At 40.4% G+C, this 21311-nt stretch overlaps 1 protein-coding gene across 2 annotated transcripts in view; it reads left to right on the forward strand.

Annotated features, from left to right (window-relative positions):
• Positions 1-21311, forward strand: part of myo1ea (myosin IEa) — a 72416-nt gene that overhangs the window by 23903 nt on the left and 27202 nt on the right. For both annotated transcript variants that reach the window (XM_050054772.1, XM_050054781.1), the window contains exons 5-14: positions 4670-4757; positions 7498-7587; positions 10166-10297; positions 10614-10748; positions 11027-11159; positions 16590-16786; positions 16902-16982; positions 17396-17482; positions 17574-17657; positions 19751-19918. In XM_050054772.1, coding sequence (XP_049910729.1) covers positions 4670-4757; positions 7498-7587; positions 10166-10297; positions 10614-10748; positions 11027-11159; positions 16590-16786; positions 16902-16982; positions 17396-17482; positions 17574-17657; positions 19751-19918 — 1195 coding nt within the window. The remainder of the gene's footprint in view (positions 1-4669; positions 4758-7497; positions 7588-10165; positions 10298-10613; positions 10749-11026; positions 11160-16589; positions 16787-16901; positions 16983-17395; positions 17483-17573; positions 17658-19750; positions 19919-21311) is intronic.

Genomic DNA, 21311 nt, shown 5'->3' on the forward strand with positions numbered 1-21311 from the left:
AAAGAAAACTAAACAGGAAGAACACCTGCGTGGTCCTTGACCCGGAGTCGCGTTTCCCCTGGATTTAGGGACTTTTAAGGTACTTTCACAGCCTGTTTGAGTTTGTCTGTGAATGTTTTGGAGCTACACAGCTGCGGAGAGAAAAGTGTGGTGTCATGATTGCGGCTTTATCCCATAGGCCCAGTCACCTGAGCAGCGCGGTTGCTATAGTGCTTACCTCATGATGAATGACCCCTGCTTCAGCACTTTCAGCCGTTGTTTGGACAGCCAGCAGTTGCTAGTTCAGTTTCCCACATAAAGGCACTGAGGTGGATTTTGTGATCGACTAAATCAGCAAACAAAAGCGTGGAAGTGGTTTTATGATGAACCAGGTCTCAGCAAACAAAGGCTGCTGTGTGAACTGCTGGCCAGGCAGTGTGTGGTCAGCATCGGCCTGCGTTAGCGCTTTCCCACATTTACTAAGGAAATGTGTGAATTAACCGTGAGGGGAATTCAGGATGAGGTGGTGGAGCAGTTTTGACTACTCTTGTTGGAAAACTGCAACTTTTCCCCGATTAATGTTTATCTACCTGCCATCTGCTTACTGCAGCATGTGACTGATCCCTCAGCATCTGGATCAGATATGACGGGGGTGAACTGGAGCAGGTTGGTGTTATCAGTTTGGCCCTCTCCATCAAACTCTCAGTAGCTTCAACAGAGAGCCATGATTTTGTGTACCTCTAAACAGGCTTAAATTTCAGTGTTTCAGTCAACATGTCACCTAAACAACACCTCTGGTTTAGCTTTAGTCAGCTGGATTATTACCAGGATTATAACCTTTTTTTAAATGACCATTCACAAGTCTCTGTGTCAATGGCTTTGATTCTACCCTGGTTGATGCTGTGGCTTGTTTTGGTGTTCACAGCTGGCGTTGTCTACTTGCAGTGTTTTGTCCAGAGTCCTTGCTGATTCACCGATGTAGTGTTCCCCACAGCTGTTGCGCATGAGGTCATACACCACTCTAGTGTTTTCCTCCTTCCTCTTCAAGGAACCCAAGGCAACAGATTAATTATTTTAGGCTATAAATGGTCGATCAATCGTGCTGCTTTGAAGTGGCCTGCTTAACAGTGCAGACAGTGTTGTAAGAGCAGTCAGACATCTTACTGTTGCTGGTTTGACGCACATTTCTGTGCCTCCAGACAACTTTTGGAATTTCTTTCAAGGCACCAAACAAACTCTTGTCTCATGTTGTGAAGATGCAGACATGAAGACATAAACGTCCAACATTTACCAACAAAAATTACTTTTAAAGACTGTGCAAGGCAGTTCCCTGATTTTCTGCATGAAATCAGGGTTAGACTGTTTTACACTGCGTTCACCGTTGTAGTGAAAGTCACTGAAAGTAATGGTGTGAATGGTTCGGTAAGGTTTCTAAAACAATGTGGTTTTATTCTCATCAGTTCAAGTTGCCTTCAGTTTTTAAAAGGGATACTTTGTGTGTCACTGTGGTGTGAGGAGTGTGTGGAGATAAACAGTGCAAAGGCCACAATTTGCATGATGATGGATTTTTGCTCAGTTTCCATTGCTGTGACACAGACATGGTTGAAAATCAGCAAAGTATCCCGTCAGTGAGTTATACAATAAAATAATGCAACTTGCAAAAAAGTCTTCTTTAGAAAAGCTGCCTTGAAATCAGGCATTTTGGGTCGCAACAATCCCAAAGACAGCCCGCAACATCCTGGAGGGACTGATAAAATCTGCTGTAATAAAATATGCTTTAATAACCCAACCACAATTATAGCATTAAAGGAAGTCAGTTATCAAAAACGCATTTGATCAATTGTGTGTTTGTCATATCAAATTTTCTTCATCATTTTGAAATTGAAAAAGATGTCCAGTGTCTCAACTCCTTCCTTCTATTTTGGATTGTTAAATTGGGCCTGATGAATGCGGCCTCCTGCAGCTTGAACACAAAAAGAGGTTGATGTTTTTACAACTCCAGGAAAACAATGCTCTTGTATTATCACAGAAGAAATTCAAAGAATCTACTTGAACATACTGTACATTTAACTGGTTCAGTGGGAGTGCAGTGTGCCATGTTAGATTTAAAACCCTCAGTGGTAACTGTGCATCCTTGTCATAGCTGATGTCAGAAATGATTTATGAAAGTTAATGGTTAAACCTCTGTCTCTGCGTTGCATTGTTTAACTTATGCCCTTATTTGGTTAATAATCTCTGCGGAAGTTAACAATGTTCTCAGCATTTCAGCGCCACAACAATGAGACCCGCCCATACTGGGGGCTCAGACTGGGACTCCACTCCCGCCGCAGTTTGTGTTGAAAATAGCTTTTCAGAGAATAACTTTGATGGGGAGAAACAATGCTGTCAGATGGAGCTCTGGAGGTTTCTCTGACATGAAAAGAAAACCCCAGCATATCAGTTTCTTGTTCTTACTTGAGCAGTAAGTGCACAGTGAGGTCGCCAAGACAATGCTAAAGGATTTGGAAGGAACAGGGAGGTATATAGGGGGAGGGTAACAACCATATAGAGACTGCTGTGTAATAGAGTGGCTCCCATGACTTCCTCTGGCAGCCTCTAACAGTCTGCAGCTGTGTTTCTCACAGAGGCATTACCAACCTGACTCTACTTTAAGGCACAGAAAGAAAAAAAACAGACTCCACTGTCATCCACTGCCAAACCACATGTGTCAAAATAAGTATGACACTGGCAAAGTGAAAGGCAAGGAGGAAAATAGACAAGTGTACAGTGAGGGGGGGCTGGGGGGCAGAAATGAGGGAAAAATCTGTGAATGTGACAAAACAGAATTAATGTTCCTGTTGCTGCAACATTCATCTGGCCAGATGTGCTGCGGCCTAGCACACATTTAGCCACAGGGCTGAAATTTGCCTCTAGTTGCAAAAAACACATTTTGGTTTGCACTGTCAACGGAGTATGTACACATGAAAGCAGGAGACGGGGGTTCACCTGTTTATTCAGCAGGTTCAGTATAACTGATGCATTGTAGGTCATCACTACTTGGTTACAGAAATGCAGACATGCACACCAACCCACACATAAACCTGCAAACTGGTAAATGGAAGTTACTCTTAAAACAGGATTCATACTTCTGAGTAACGTATGCCATAGCCTGATGTGCAACTCTCCAGAAATGTAACCACACATCAAGGCGATGCAGACCTCCTGTCTAGGTTTCTAAGCTGAAAACCATTTCCGTCAGTGGAAGTTTTTTTTTTTTTTTTAAGAAATGTTTTTGGGCATTTTAGCCTTTAATTGATAGGACAGACAAGTGCGAGCGGGAAATCTCTGCTCGCCGCTAGGCTAATTTATACAATGTAAAATGCCATAGGCTTGTGCTAATAACACTAGCATGTTGTATTTGTTTGGAAAACGTGTTTAGTATAAGACAGTTGTTTTGTTGGTGAACCTTGTGAGCCGAAATTTGTAACAGTACCTTTGTTAAATGTTGCTGTTGTCCCTGGCTTCATATGAGTAGAGGAAATCTCTGCTAGCCGCTAGGCTAATTTATACAATGTAAAATGCCATAGGCTTGTGCTAATAACGTTAGCATGTGGTATTTGTGGAGAAAATGTGTCCAGCAAAAGACAAGTGTTTTGTCCGTGAATCCTGTGAGTTATAGTGAAGCCGACTGGTGTGCTTGTAATTGAAATTGTCACTAATAAGCCATGTCTGATGTGTGTTTTGGGTGTGTTTTGAATCTGCTAAACTTAACAGAAACCGCAATGCTGACTAGATTTTTAGAGTTGTAACTGCAGAGTGATATTACATTACATACACATATTCACTATTAACGAGTTGCGTATTAGCGTGCATACTAGTAGCATATCGGTATTGGTATTAGTCAATATGAAGCACTTATTAATGTCTTGGTCTGTAAGGTTTTCCCTCAAAAAACTCCTAATTACAGCTTGCTGATGGTCAGTAAGAAAGTTGTTGTACATTAATTATGATCCTCATGTGCATAGCTCAGTATTGGCCTTACACAGTGGTAATACCACAAGTTATTCTCTTTTAATAGCACGTCATAAATACAGTCTATTCTTATGTAACAAAACACAAAACTCCAAGTGTGAATGATGTCAAAATAACTCTAAATGAAGTCTTTATAACTCTGGTTATGTTCCCTATCTTAAAGTAAGGTCTTGCTCATAACTAATTCACTAGTTTCACACGTATTAACCCACACTTCCACTTGAGCACACAGCTACTGCTATTAGCAGATGCTGTTCTCAAGGTTACACCTTGAAAAGAAATGAAGGTCTATTGAGAAACACAGGTTCTATTGCCATTCAGTGTTGAAATGTCTTCGTCTTGTACCACTTCAAAGATTTTCAATATATCTATTAGAAGATTTTTTTCAAGTTTCTTTAAGAGTAACAACAAGCGTACTGCCTAAACTGAAAATGGATTGAAAATAATGACACCATAAACATGTAGGCACTGTAACTCAAAGCACTTAACTCACTGGTTCTCCATACCCAGCGGTGAAAATACCAAACAACCACCCAGGTATGCATGAATCACGTCATCTGAGCACAAAGTCAGGTGTCACATGCCATTAGTTATTGTATTAGGTGGTTTTAAATTTGACTCAGAAGTTCAGGTTGCATGTATACAAAAACACGTGCTTAAATATGTATCTGTTTTTCAGTGGAGAGAGTGGAGCAGGGAAGACTGTGGCAGCCAAATATATCATGAGCTACATCTCCAGAGTGTCAGGGGGCGGACCCAAAGTACAGGTGAGCAGAGCTTCTTCTCTTTTTTTTTTAAGGATGATAATGTCATGGATGCATAAGGCGTTTGGGATTTTTGAGATGCTGAGCTGCATAGATGGAAGGATGACATGGCAATAACTCATTTTTATGATGGTCTTTTTTACTGCATGATTTTATGGTCTGGATTTTAAATAAAAGTGCAAATCCTTAAGTCTTAAAGTCTCATTAAGATTTAGTCTGAAGATCCCATGGGTATGATACAAGTTGAAAATGAAAACATATGAAGATCACTGCTCACAAAGTGAAGGCTTGTTGGACGTGTTGGAGCTGAAACTGGATGTAAAATGTTGGGAAAGCATCCACACACACAGGCACAGTGATTATTCATAGTCACAAACTTTTATGACAGTTCTTGAGCTGAAGAAAGCTGGAGTGTACGGATACTTTTTCCGTCATTATGGTACTATCACTATACATCAAATTGAGTGGCAATAAAACTGATGAACATTTTTAAATCAGTGGGTATCTACATTAATATCATGACCATTTCTAAGATTGTATTTTACCTGTCCTGCTCATAAAATCATTAAAAAAAATAACTAAAAAGTAATTAAGTACATTTACTTTTGCACTGTAGCCTACTTAAGTATAGTTTTGAGGTACTTGTACTCTATTTTACACCTCTACTCCTTACTCTACTTTTTACTACACTGCATTAACTTGACAGCTTAAGTTACTTTACAGATTCACATTATTTATACCAAAAAATAAATCAACAATAGACAATGATTTAATATAAGGTAATCTCTCCAGCAGTATGTGAAGTAATTCAAATTAGCTCCACCTTTACCTGCTTCAACATTAAAGTAATGCACACATGAATGTATTTGTAACTATAATCCAGTAATATAATATATAGCAGTGGTTCCCAACTGGTGGGTCGCGGGTCAATTCTGAATGGACTACAAGTGGCTCACTTGTAAAAAACAAATTTTATGTTTAAGTACAGTTAATTTCCGGCACAGAGTTTTTACTTTGAAGTGCCGTTTCCTGCTATAGAGTGGCTAAGGGACAGCTATTTGATAGAGACAGTAAACTAGCTTGAGGACATGGCCAAACACAAGCATGATGCTCGATGAAATAAACTGTGTGGACCTTGAGCTAATGACTAAGGAGAAATCTGGACCCCTGGAACAGTTGGGAACCATTGATATATATTATTCTGAAAGGGATCATTTTGTACAATGAGTACTTTTACTTTTGGGACTTTAAGTATATTTTGATACTAGTACTTTTGTACGTATACTAAACTAACATTTTGAATGCAGGGATTTTCACATATAACAAGAGTATTTATGCACTTTAGTATTTCTATTTTTACTTAAGTAAAAGATCTGAAAACCTTGTATGAAACCAAACAACCTGTTGCTGCTTCATTCCTGCACTTATTCCTCTCCTCAGACCCAAATCCTCCTCTTATCATCCTCGTCCTTATACCCCATTATCAGCCCATCAGCAGCCTCTTATTCACCCAGACCCCTTCAGCCATCTGGCAGTCCCCCAAACCAGCAGATGTCCAGTTCCTAAGCTCGATAAAGATCTAAAGTTTGATGAGGAAATGCCTTCACCATGATGGCAGTGGGATTTTTATATTTAATCCACCCAGAGCTGCTTCCACCCAGGCAACGTTAACAATCATCCTCAGGCCTCAAATTTAACAGTGGAGTTCGTTGTCTGACTAAATCCTGTGTGTTGTAGTTATGTAGCGTTATTATTGTTATGGGTGTTCACAGCAGGTCACAATATACATGCACACATCTAAAGCTAGTTATCAAAATAACTCTTCGTATTGTTTGTTTAGACAAATGTGGCCGTTACAGTGGACACACACCCACACACACCCATACAGACTCACACTTTGCACGTCGTCTCCACCTCTTCCAGCTCCTGTTCAGCATCGCTTCCCTTTCACATGGCTCCCTTCAGCTTTGAACACATTGTGCGGTTTGCTCAGTACAGCACATGCATTCTTATGCAATGTGTTTACAGTGTGTGCTCACATGTGTGTGAGAATAGTTTTGCAGAGATAAAAGCTCCCTGTCAGTAACATAACTGTTCGCCTGTCTGAGCATTGTCATCTTCACAATCACATCTATCAGTATTCATACATAATTAATAAGAAGAGTTATGGATATAGAATATTTATTTTAACATCTTGAGACCATGTTGGAAATGTGTTCTCACTTCAAGCTCTTGTCCCTTTTTGATTGATTGGGTTTTAAAGCTCCATAAACAAATCAAGTCAAAACTGAGTCATATTAGCGCGGGAAGAACCTCCTCTGCCTAAAATATGATAAAGTCGTGAAGTAATAACTGTATGGTTCTCTATAAATAGCTTGGATCGTGAAGGGCAGTGCTTATTTTTCCTTTCGTACGGGACTAAATTTAGAAATGCAAAAAGATTCCAAGAAATAACTTCCATTCAACTTCTGTGTACAATAATGGAAGAGGGAGTAGCTCTGTCTGCTGTACCGATTTAAAACTCATGTGTTTCTGACATGCAGATGGCTCACGGGAAAGATAATGTCCTCCAGACTGTTGGTGTGTGTGTGTGTGTGTGTGTGTGTGTGCTCGTACTCGAATGGAAAGTTCCAGAGACGTACGCACCAACCGGTCAGCGAGGGTGTTAAGTGTGTGGTATCCTACCTGCCGTACGGTCTGTCTGTGACGTAGCTAACAGCTCATTGCATCTGTCTCCTCGCAGCACGTCAAAGACATCATCCTGCAGTCCAACCCGCTGCTAGAGGCCTTCGGCAATGCCAAGACTGTGAGGAACAACAACTCCAGCAGATTCGTAAGGATTTCATTTCTGAGTTTTCCCACTTTTTGTGAATTAAGGTTCCTAACATCAGTCCATTTCTAGGACTGTAAACCTACACTCTCAGAAATAAAGGTGATAACTACATCCATGTAGGGTTTTTCAACTTGTCCCCATAAGAGAACCTTTTTAGTCCCTGGTAGAACCTTTTATAAACCCTTCCAGAGGGCGCTAGCTATAACCCAACATTAATTGTTAAATCTAGAACCATCAGTGAAAGATTTAACCTCAGACTTTCTGTAAGACACTCAATAGTGAACCTTTATATGGTGAAATGGCTCCATCCAGAACCATCTCTCGTGGTTCAATCCAGAATCTTTCCACCTCTTAAGGGTGCTGACAAGAATCCACCCGGGAGGTTCAACCAAAAACCCTTCTACCTACAGTATTTCTACCATGAGGTTCTACCATGAATCCTTTTGTACTGCATGAGTTTCATCTAGAAGCCACCCAGGGCTTTCCACCGAGAACCCTTCTGTATTTAGCTAGTCTAGATCTGCAGTGATTAATCAGTTAATCAGAATCGCCAGCTCCTTAAATGTGAAAATTTACAGCCTTTCTTTGTCAGTTATGATAGTAAATGAGGAGGTCCTTGGTTTTTGGACTGTTGGTTGGACAATAGAGGCAATTTGAAGATGTCATTTTGAGCTGCTGCAACTTGTGATTGCATTTCTCACAATTTCTTTGACATTTTGTAGACTAAACTATTAATTGGATAATCATGAAAATAGGGTTGCAGTGGTATATTGGTTTCAAGGTATACTGTGATATGAAAATTGGCAGTTATCATATCATATCATGTACGTTTGCTTATCTACAATATTGAAAAAATGCAGCTAGACAGAGAATCTCAACTTAATTGTAGTTATTTTCCAAAGGGGGACTTTTTACACAAACTTCCATTTTAAAAAAAAACAAACAAAAAAAAAAAACATTTGTTCAACCAAAAATAACCCTTCTCTTTTTATTCCTTTATTTGTCATTTTGTCTTAATATAACTTTAATGGATATTGTAGTGATACCATGAAATCGCGGTATTTTCTGAGACCGTGATTTTACCATGAAAATCTCATACCTTTGCAACCCTACACAAAAGTAAATCGCAGATTAATCAGGAATGAAAATATTTTGTTAGTTTGAGCCAGAAACTAATCATGATTATAGTTTAACAGGTTAGCATGGGGCCATGGGACCCTTGTTCAGCAGCCATGGGCATTGTAAGGCTCTCTTGTGAGGCTGATTTGGTCCAGTGCAACCCAAAACACTCATGGTTCACAGTCACATCTTAAGGGACAGAGATTTTGTGAAATTACTTTCAGTACAGCTTTTACTATTTCAATGGCAAAGTAGATCTCAACTCTTATAGGATTAGGAGTTGCAGTGTGGACATTTCTCCACCCTTAACCAATTAAATGATGATTAAGATAGAAATAATGACAGAACACAAGTAAAAAATAGAAGGGGATTCTAGATACGTCTACATTTAATAATACTGTCTGAAATATGAATAAACATTTGTATATTTGAAGGTGAGGGTCTTTTAACACCCATGCTTTCAACAATCATTGAAGAACGCCTTCAAAAAATGGTTCTTTTGGATGAAAAAGGGTTCTTAATGGGAGCTCTTGTCTCACAAAGAAACCTTGAAGATCCCTTCCTTTAAAAAAGGGTTCTTCCAAAGCAAATGGCTCTTGGTAGATCCCTTCAGGAGGAACCCTTTTGGAACTTTTATTTCTTAGAGAGTATACGGCAAAATTGAAAGCTCCTGTAGTGTATTAAAAAGTGAATTTTTAAATCTTCTTTCAAGGACCTTCTCTTGTACGACTCTGGGAAACACAGACAAAATTAGAAAAACCCACTCACGTTGCAAATCCTAAATTGTGTTGCTCAGAGATAAATACATGCAGTAGGTACTACTTACTCCAGAATAATTTGAGGTCTCAACTTTTTTGTGGCGCACGTTTTGGATCCAAGCTGAAACCTTTGAAAACAAAGATTTGCAGCTTTCCTGTTTTACGGTATGAGAAAGCAGACCTCATGGGTGTCCTGGTTAACCAGAGCTGTGCTGTAGGGATGTATTGCACAGGCAGACATACATGCAGAACTACTGAGGCACATCCTCCACTGCTTACAAAGGAACTCAGTCAACAAGGGCTCTAAATGAAGCACATTTTAGAAAACGTTTATTGGTTAAGTGTTCAGGTTAGCACACAAAGCAGTATTGTCTCAGGAGTCGGGATATTTTTAGAGGCAGTTTTGGGGAAACGAGGTTGGTTTGGCACTAATGGCCTGAGATCACTACTTTTGAGGTACTGTCTTTGAATAAATAGTGTCTCTGTTCACTTCTGTGTCTGGAACAGATATTATGTTACAGGCTTGTCTGAAGAAGAGGGGAAGACAAAAAGCAGGATCAGAGTTTTATATATGCACACACACACTCCACTAGCAACCATAGAACAGCCAGGTGCCAGTATTCCAGATCTTATAGCTCTTTTTTAGCTCTATTGCAGCCCACTCTAATATTGAAAAAAAAAACCCTGCTTTGATCCATCAGGGGAAATACTTTGAGATCCAGTTCAGCTCCGGTGGAGAACCAGACGGAGGGAAAATCTCCAACTTCCTTCTGGAGAAGTCACGTGTCGTCATGAGGAATCCTGGAGAGAGGAGTTTCCATATATTCTATCAGGTGAGGTTTATTTCTCGAGTCGAGGAGTTAACGGGACACATATGGCTCTTGAAGAGGGTCTGTGAGGGAATTTCAGGACACACTGGGTTAGACGTGCCATTTGGCTGCAGGAAGAGGGTCAATCTGTTTTCACTGTGGATGGCTCGAGGTCCCTGGAAGAGACAGTTCAGCCTAACCAGGGTGCAGTTTTCTTTGCAAAGTGGAGCACAGTTTATAATTACAAGCCTGAAAATGAATAAAAATGACACCACACACAGACTTTGTGCAAAAACATGTCTGTTACAGCTACAATACAGTATTATTTTCTGCTCTACAGTTAATAGAAGGAGCCAGTGGAGAGCAGAAGAACAGCCTGGGAATCACAAGCCTGGATTACTACTCTTACCTCAACCAGTCCGGTTCCTACAAAGTTGACGACATCAACGACAAGAGCGACTTCCAGGAGACGATGGTACGGTCAGATCCCTCCTGTTTAACGGGCAATAATTTAACACCCTCTGTCTGTGAAGCTCATACCAGCGTTCATACGGCTCACAGCCTCCCCTCTACATTCCTTCCTCTCCCTACCACTCCTCTTTTGTTTTCTTTTCCAACCATCTCCTCCTGTTTTTGTTTACAAGTGAGACCGCAACAGGAGTAATTAGAGGACATGAGCTAGGTACCACAGGAGAGAGTAACCCACACTGCAGCCCTGATTTAGCATCTTCTTCTTCCTTGTGCTCTCCCCAGCATGCCATGGATGTGATTGGCATCTCACCGGAGGACCGCTCCATGGTGCTTCAGATCGTGGCTGGAGTCCTGCACCTGGGAAATATCAGCTTCAAGGAAGCAGGCAACTACGCTGCTGTGGAGAGTGAAGAGTGTAAGTAGGCTCACACCAGAACCTTTTGTACTTGATGTGGTTCACTCTAACACAAGTGGCAACAACTAAAGCGCACGTTAAATCTTACATAAAAATAAACTCAGGATATTTTTAGTTCTCTGTTTAACATTTACTTGGGAGGGAGGGATAAAAATAGATCTTCTAGTTTAATCCTTGCACAGTTTAATTTGTTTGGCAGTACATAGTTATTTCCTCTTGCAAATGCACAAACAGACGATCAGTTAGTGGTGTGTGTGTGCACAGATAAAAGAGCTGTTCAATTCAGTTCAGTTTTATTTATAAAGCCCTATATCACAAATCACAATTTGCCTCAGAGGGCTTTACAGCATACAACATCCCTCTGTCCTTGGACCCTCACAGCAGGTATGGAAAAACTCCCCAAAAAACTCTTTAATTGGGAAAAAATGGTAGAAACCTCAATTTCTGTTTAGTGTTCAATGCTCCTCCAATGTTTCACCAACCCCAAAGCAGTGATCTGGCCCGCATGTAGCTGCTCAATCTGATCAGACATTGAGAGAAACAGCTTATACAAGTTAAAGATGGATAGCAATTTTTAAGGAATATAAGGCATAAAAATTGAATTTACACCCATGCTAACGACTGCAAGATGAAGCTGTACTTGGGCACAGGTGTGCATGAAGATAAAAACTAACACTAGCCGGCTAACATGTATCAGAAATCAGAAATACTATATTGATCCCCAGGGGAGAATTGGGACATGTTATATGTCACAGTTATACTGTATAAATGTATGGAGAGATTATACGAAAATAGAAATAAAAATGAGTAGTATTGAAGAAAAATATGCATTATGCCACAGTATAAAACACAATATATATGTAGTAATATAAAAACATAAGAAAAAAGAGTTATGTTGTTGAAGAAAAATAAAAAATATGGACAAATATGTGCATCATACTACAAGTGTGCTAGATATAAATGCAAGAATACATAAATAAAAGAGTGCTGAAATATCTCACAGTTTAATTATTATTGCACAAATAATTTAGAGGACTTCAAGTCAGCAATGCATATTGTACAGTTTTGCAGTTGAAACAGTACAGTTGAAAATATAGATAATAAATTATGGGTTATAGCCGCCGCTGATGGGTTAAAGTATTTTTCCCCTTTTAATTGTGTACAAGACTTAGAATCTAAAGAACAACAAAAACTATGCTAGTGGCTCTGTGAGGCTCAGTAGTGCTTTGAACTAAATGCTAACGTCTGCATGCTAACATGTAGGTGTAGTGTTTACCGTGGCTCTAACTCTTAATAGTACTAACCACAAACTACAGCTGAAGCTGATGGGGATGTCATTAGTTTTGTAGGTATCTGCCGATTAACAAAAGTATTTAGACAAATGTTAACACTGACCTACTAATGGTGCTAAATGAAAAGTCAGGGGAATCATCAGTTTGTGTAATTCATCCTCTGTGGAACATGAATGTCTGTACCAAATTTTGTGCTAATCCATCCAAAAGCTAATTATCTAGAAAATAAAAATATTGACATGCTGGTGACGAGAGGAAAACTAGGCTAAGGCAGGGGATCACAGTCAGAGGGATTCATCCTCAGGGGAGCATGAATGTAAAAGAATCATGGCAATCTATGTAATAGTTGTAAATACTTCAGTCTAGACGAAAGAGGTAGACCAACATTGCCATTTACAAGTCACATCTAGTGTGGCTAAGAAGACACAGTTCTCTGGTTATGTCTGAGGCTTAAGACAATGGTGCTGATGTTCAGGTTGAGACTGGCTTGTGGTAAATTTCTTCTCCTCATTGCGTTCTTGCCTCTCTGAATGTCTCGCCTCTCCGCAGTGTCCTGAGCTGCCCTTCTCTGCTTGGTTTTGGGGAATATTTCTCTCTCACCACTTTCACTCCCTAAAGTTTTATTGTGTTAATGCAGGGCTGCAGCCAACTGTCTGGAGTAATCCAGGCCATGCTAGATTACCAGAGAATAAAACGCTATTATTGAAGGTCTGGACATATTTTGCCTGAGACTAAAATTACTTGGAAAAACACTTCTCCTTCTGTCCTCCTTCCCTTTTGCCTTGTCCTGCTTCATTTTATTCTTCTCTGCTTTTCTTTTTTCTTTTGCTTTCTCCTTCCTCCTCATGCTGTGTCTGTATGATGCAGATGAGAGTGCAGTTGCCAGTGTACAAAGCCTTGGTCTGTTCTGTGCAGACGTAACAGCAGCACTCCATAATCTCTGCCTTTCCTGTTTCCTCCAGCCCCACTCACTGTGCGCTTTAACTGCAGTGTGCTGCACATATGAAACTTCACCAGCCAAGTCCACATCGACTTGGACTCAGCAACAAGAGTCAGTGCGTCATCTGTTGTTGAAAGAAATGTTAAGACTACTTGTGCAAATAATTTGGACATTATTTTGGCTGGCTGGGAATTTGTTTAGTTAAAAAGTAACTTGATCTTGACGGTGACGTGCTGTTGTAAAAAATGACAATCTTAGGATCTTGTGCTTTCCAAAAGGAGAGCTATTTTTAGGTTTGGCGGTATGCATTGTCAGCAAGAAGGTTTTGAGACTTCACTTGACTGCTTACGTCACAACACAGCATGTAGACTCTGTATCTGCTAGTACAGGGCCTCCTCAAAGCTGTAGATTGAGTAAAATGTACAAATCCAAGATTACATTTTTTATGGCTGCATCATTTAACATGCACCTTTCAACACATACCTTTGGTGTTATGCTAACCTGTAGCTTAACATAAAGGCTGCCGCACAAAGAGGTCACTGTGCCAGTTGCAAAATAGGCTCACACACAACCCCCCCAAAAAAGTTTTACTCTTCGGTTTTTGTACAGATTAAACAAGCAAGATCTATCCCTTCATTTTCATCCGCTTATTCGATGCCAGGTCACGGGGGCAGCAGGCTGAGCAAGGTTTTCAAGATGTTTCTCTCCCAGCTATGCTTTCCAGCTCCTCCTAGAGGAGTTTCCAGGCCAGTTGAGATATATCAACCCCACAGTGTGATCTGGGTCTGCCCCAGGCCGCTGTCCACCAGTTGGACGTGCCTGAAAACCTCTAACAGGAGGTGCCCAGGAGGCATCCTGATCAGATCCCCAAACCATCTCAACTGGCTCCTTTGGACGCAAAGGAGCAGCAGCTCTACTCCGAGTAGGGTTGCAACGGTATGAGACTGTCAAGGTACAATAACCATCACGGTATTACAGAACTTATATTAGAACCAGTTGGAATGAACCTTTTAAGGGAATGAAAACGGAACAGTTACTGATGGTTCAACAAAGGTTTTATTACTGTAAGTGAAACTTAAAACCATTTTGTTTGTGGAAGTATGTGTAAAAAGTCTCCCCCCAAAGAAAGGGGTGATTTAACGTAGATAAGGAAATGTACACGGCATGATAACCGTCAATTTTTATTTCACGGTATGCCTCAAAATTGGTTATATCTCTGCAACCCTAACTCCAAGCTCCCTCTTGATGTCCGTGCTTCTCACCCTATCTCTATAAGGCTGAGCCCAGCCACCCTGTGGAAGAAACTCATTTCAGCCGCTTGTATTCGCGATCTTGTTCTTTCAGTCACTACCCAAAGCTTACAACCATAGATGAGGGTTAGAGAGTAGATGGACCAGTAAATCAACAACAGTCTGATGCATAACTGCAGACGCTGTGCCAAACAGCATGTCCATCTCATGCTCCATTTTACCCTAACTTGTGAAGAAGACCACAAGTTTGAACTCCTTCACTTGGGACAGTAACTCTCCCTCAACCCAGAAGGAGCAGTCCCCTGTTGTCCGGTAGAGAATCATGGCCTCAGACTCACAAGATGTAATGTATTAATTAATGAGAGTTTAGAGGTGCTGGTAGGTGGATTTCTTTACCTTTGGACAGAGCAAGGTGGGTGTATCCAGTCTTTATGCTAAGCTACGCTAACCAGCTGCTGGCTGTTAGATGTATATTTAATGCCTATGAGACTGGTATCAAGCTTCTCGTCTAACTTTTGGCAAGAAAGCAAATAATTTCCCAAAATGTTGAACTACTCCTTTAGAAACATGTGGGGCGCCCAAGCTCAGAAAATATGACAGGATCATTTTACAACTCGCTGCAGATGAAACTCTTAACAAGCTGTGAAAGGTTTGCTTTAGCTCTTTGCAACACCACCTTCTGAGTGAGGCCGAGTCGATACTGTAGAAATGAAGTATTAAGTGACAGCATCGTTGTATGTGTCACCTCTTATGGGATGTGACACACTCCCTCCTGTTCCTTTCATCATCCACTACTACTTTGACTAACAAATTTCCTGCAGGGGAACTTCTGCTTATACGAGCATTGTTTCCAAAATCCACATACAGTACACAGCCTTTGTAAGCGCCTTTGTATACAATCCATACTTTCCTGCCTAACACAAAGAATGACTTTTCCCTCCTGATATAAGCAGGCGTATGGTCAGTCACACCCTTATGTCCCATAAGGGGAGCTACTGCAGTGGTCTAATGCATTCCCAGACGCAGTGAGTCTGCAGGCCTGAGAGCCATTTCCTTTTCGGGGAAGTGAGTCACTGTAATAAGGCAGGGAGGGGCTCTCAGGGGAGAATATCAACGCCAGGTCGGGACAAATGATCTGTGGTGTTCTCAACGCTCTTTTTTTTTTTTTCAGGGGTTAGCCCAATGCTATTCTTCTATTTTGCATTCAGCTATAATTCAAACCTCCTCTGCCCTGAACTTTCTCCAGAGGATGTTACGTGTCAGCGGTTTAGCCACAGAATTGCCTCAATTTGTGGCTTTACACCACAAATGTGTGCACAGTGACTATCAGTAGAAGCTTTTCTGATTTTCAGACTTTATCACAGATTGATAAGAGTGCATGCAGTGCAGAAGGTATACGGGAGCACTGGTTTGTGCAGTGGTTCTCTCTGCTATGCAAACATTACATAAGGCTGCCTTTCATATGAATGAAACCCTGCACGTTGTTTTGCAAACTGGTTTTCAGAGAAATGTATCCTTGCTGTTTTTGAGCAGGACCCACCACTGAAATATTGCTTTATTTCTCAGTTTCTCATAAGTGAACAACTCAAGTCAGATTTTCCGGCGGCAGGTAGCTAAGCAACCTTTACAAGCATCGTATAGCCTATTTACCTGAAATCCTGAGTGCAGAGCTGATCTTCCTCTGCCTGAACAATGAACACTAAGTGAATTCTAATCGGGAGAAGTTTCAGCTGTTTGCAATCTGCATTCCTCACCACTAGGTGGCAGTAACTCCCCCTAAATCTTACACATTGTTCCTTTAATTCAGAAATATAATGACGATTCTGTCCTGTAACATGCAGTTATTCCACTTTTTAACATTTTTCTTATCCGTGCAGCCTGAAAAAAAAGACAAATACAGATTCTTAAATACAGATTCTCCTCACCTTTCTCCTCTGTCTCTTCACAGTTCTTGCCTTTCCAGCGTTTCTGCTCGGAATTGACCAGAACCGTCTGAAGGAGAAACTGACAAGCCGGAAGATGGACAGCAAGTGGGGAAGTGCGTTGGAGTCCATCGATGTAACGCTGAATGTGGAGCAGGCGTGTTACACACGAGACGCCCTCTCCAAAGCCCTGCATTCACGAGTGTTTGACTTCCTGGTCGAGGTATGATTGCACGTTCATACAGTTTTGGAGTTCAGTATTAAATTGTCATAAGTAACAAATCTGTGATAATTTGTCATGACGCTTTACTTTGTGTAACACAATCCTTTGATTTCAGTCCATCAACAAAGCCATGGTGAAAGATCATCAGGAGTTAAACATCGGAGTTTTGGACATTTATGGATTTGAAATTTTCCAAGTAAGTGTTTATGGTCTTTTCTCAGGCTGACACATGGCTGCTGGAAATTTACTTTGCAGCGACACATAAATTAGATTAACATGTATTAACTTTGAGCATTTAAACAGATTAAACACAGTGGATAAGACTAAGTTATAAAGTATGTGGATTAAGTTCTATCTCCTGATTGAGACAGCAGACCTCAACATGCTTTTCTAATCTGATTACTTGTTTGTTCAGTTTGCTTAATGAGAAGTCCAGGACTTGTTGATAGGCTCGGACAAACTAAATGGAAGTGTTTTTGTTTGATTTTGGTTTGCAACAGCTCTAGATTCCCAATATCAAGTACAGGTAATTAGAGGATATCTGTAGTCACACTCAGCTCACTCAGTTAATTTAATTTAAGTTCATTAACCACGTCGTCTCTTCATCAGAAAAATGGATTCGAACAGTTCTGCATCAACTTTGTGAATGAGAAACTGCAGCAGATATTCATCGAGCTGACTCTGAAGGCAGAGCAGGTAAACTTCCTCCACATCCTGTTTATTCATTTCGTGCCTCATTAGATGTTTTGTATTTGACTCTGAACTCTGCTCATGTCTGTTTTTGCAGGAGGAGTATGTGCAGGAGGGCATCAAGTGGACTCAGATTGACTACTTCAACAACAAGATTGTCTGTGATCTCATCGAGAGCAAAGTAAATAAAACATAAATAAATAGTAAAAAATCTAGTGAGCAGGCCTTAGTGGGGAATGTGCAACTCCCGCCAAAGATTTAAAATCCTTAAAATGTTTTATTTTGATAAAACAAAATGTCCGTTTGGACATATTGGAGTGTGCGCCCCATGTACTAAGACTGTGTCTTAGGTTCGATTCCAACCTTTGGCCCTTTGCTGGATGTTTTCCCTTTTCTCTCTGTCCTTCCTGTCCTGTCATACTTCACTTGTTTTATCGAGTAAAGGCAAAAGGCCAAAATATAATCTTTAAAAAAACAACGAGACAAAAACATAGTTATAGAAGTAGCAGTTGTGGTAACAGACAATTATGGATAGAGCTGAAATGATAAGTCGATAAATCAATTAGGTGATCGTCAGAAATTAATCAGCAACTATTAGATAATCAATTAAAAGTTCTTTTTCAAGCTAAACATTTCAAATATTCTCGCGTTCCAGCTTCTCAGATGTGAGGATGTTCGTGTTTTCTGTGTATGATGTGATACTAAACTTACTACCTTCAGGTTTTTTACTGTTAGTTGAACAAAATAAGCAATTCAAGGAGGTCACCTAGGGCTTCTGATAGGCATCCTTAACTTCTTCTTTTTTATTATTGTCTGTCATTTTGTAGACCGAAAAATTATTGATAGTTAATAGTTCATGTCATACCCTTTACTCACCCGCCGTTTCCAATCTTTCTTAACTCTGTAAAATAAAATGCCAAAAAAAATCTTTTAAAAAAGAAAAGAAAATGCAAAAAAATAGTTAAAATGTGGTTAAAATGTCATATTTTTGCAATTACAGCAAATTTGATTTCATCCGACTTGACTTTATTGCTGTAAACAACACACCCAAAACACACTTGTGCAATTGCTTACAAAACAAAACCAGAACTGAAAATCAAAATACAAAATACACAGATTCAAGATTCAGATGTCAAAATAGAGGAGGGCTGAAAATACACTCTTCCTGACGGAGTTAAGAAACGAAGTTTTATTGAGAGCAGAGTTGTTGGTATAAAAACACAATATTATTATGCCCTGGATCAATTTACAGTCACAATAAACTCGGATGTTATTTTTTAATAATTAACATTTGTTCGTTTTATTGGCCTCGTATTGTAAACTGAGTTGCGAGCTCCGGCCAAGTTTCTGCTCTGTTGCCGTGACTCGCAGCTTAATATCCTCGAATGTGCCGACATGCCTCTTAATTTGATTTATCTGTCCCACTGAGAGCTCTAATCCATGAAATCTACAACAAGGGCTTTAAAACAAGCCTCCATCTGAGAGGAGCCGGGGATCTGTATTAGTGCCTGACACTCCAGACTCTTTACACTTTAGTTAAGCCAGTGACAACTTTACGTGTGTCCTTTAAACAGAGGCTTGTGTTCTCTGAGTTGGAGACACTGATAGCACTGTGCAAACTGCAGGCCACTGGTCAGCTCGGGACATAATGGAGCCAAACAGGGCAGCGTGTGAGAGAGGCCGTGCTAAAGCTACTCCACTGTTAAGATTTATAGCATATAAGATTTATAGCTTTGTGGCTTTTTAGCTTTTTTCATGATACTTGCTAATAATTAGAAACTTCTAATCTCACATATTAAGCCTGCAAATAAATGGAATGCATTAAATAATCGATTGTGAAAATTGTGAAAAATGTCCATCACAATTTCAAAGAGCCCAAGATGACGTCTTCAAATGTCTTCTTTTGTACAAACCCCTTTTATTTACTATAATAAAAGACAAAGAAAACCAGCAAGTAACAAATGTATAAGCTGAAACAGGGAATTTTTGGAAAGTTTTGCTTAATAATTGACTTTAAATGATAGTTCACTCATCAAAAATGCTGCAGAATAATTTTCTGTTGATTAACTAATCCATTAATTGTTCCAGCTTCAGTGCCTACAACCCCTAAAGTATCTATTTCAACTGGATCTTTAATCAAGCAGAAAACAAGGATTAAAAATAACAGTGATAACGCAACAACTTCAAAATATGTATAAACCAAGCTTGTAACATCTTCAAGAGTTTTAGAGCCAGTGCTAATGTGAATGTGAATTGTTTCCCCCGTGATCCCAGAATCCTCCTGGCGTCATGTGCATTCTGGATGATGTGTGCGCCACCATGCATGCAGTGGGCGAGGGAGCCGACCAGACCATGCTGCAGAAGCTCCGGGTCGCGATCAACACCCACGAACACTTCAACAGCTGGAACCAGGGCTTCATCATCCACCACTACGCTGGCAAGGTTTGGGCCATTTGTCTGATCATCATCACAACTTGCATCATCTTGTTTTTGACAAACACTGTCTGTACATTTAAAAACAACTGCAGTTGACCAAAGTGCTTAACAGGCTCAAAATCCCAAAAGAAATTGACTCAAAACTAAACAACAAATGAGCACATAATGATAGTGAAGAAACTGCAGGAGAGCAGAAGATGAAGTCAAGGTGTCAAGCTCAACTTGATTCGAATGCCAGAGAGAAAAAGCAGGTCTTCAGCAGCTTAAAGGTTTCTAGAGTCTAACAGTTTTGATACGTAAGGTGTTTCAGAGGTTAAGGGTGACCACCGCAAAGGTTCAGTCGGCACTGTTTTTGTGTCTAGATCTGGCAACATCCAGGAGCATCTGATCAGTCGACCTCAGTGATCCAACTACTGTATGAAGATGCAAGAGTTCTGGTTGATGAGGCCCATTTAACACCTTAAAAACAAGCAATAACATCTTAAAGTCAATCCTGGAACGAACAGGAAGTCAGTGGAGGGAGGCAAATACTGGTGTGATGTTGTCACATTCTCTTTTTCCAGTTAGAAGCTGAGCGGCTGTATTTTGTGCTAACTGCAGACGACAAAGAATATAAAGTCCAGACATAAACATTTATGAATACTGGCATGCAGTGTGTCACAGTGTTTCTTACGGAAACACAAAGAAAAACGTACTCGTGTTTCTCAGTTCACGTAACAGAGAGATTACGACGCTCAGTATGAGGTTTACAGCAGCCTCCATACACTTGTCTTTGCCATGGTATAAACTGTTATGTGCTTTGCATACAGTCCTCAGCAGGGAGCTGACAGCAACTTCTGGAAATAGAAAGTCATTAAAATGCCATTTTTATGGTGTTGTATGATCTGTCATAAATACCAGTTATGCAGCTGGTACTTTAATTCTGGGGTCCGTGTCGTCATTGTCGCCCTTTTAAGTTTTTCCCGTCTAAACTAACACCACCGTTCTCTCTCTCTTCTATTTATGGTCGCAGCCCCTCCCCTTATGTAACAGTGTCTAACAACGTCATACGTGTTAATCAGCCTTATTCAGTTCAAACATTACAGTTCGCCAGACGTCTCTTTTCTTGCAGTTATTTTTCATTCTGGTGGTCTGGACCGAGGTTGTCCTGTGTCATTCTCCAGATGTGTGGTGGCCTCAGCCTGGCACACATGCCGCAGGCTTAATGAGCCATGCCATAAAGACTTGAGGGGCTCCCATGACTGGGCTCAAAACATTCCTCCAGTCTCAGGCTACAGTATAGGAGAAATAACACGGTTTAATTTATACACTTTTAAACCGCTGCTGGATTTATACAAGACGTTAATCCTAGGGAGGTGTAACGCTTGGATCTGCAACCCTTTATTTTCTTTTCCCATAA

The sequence above is a fragment of the Epinephelus moara genome, chromosome 1 (assembly GCF_006386435.1).
Source record: "Epinephelus moara isolate mb chromosome 1, YSFRI_EMoa_1.0, whole genome shotgun sequence".
Lineage (NCBI taxonomy): Eukaryota > Metazoa > Chordata > Actinopteri > Perciformes > Serranidae > Epinephelus > Epinephelus moara.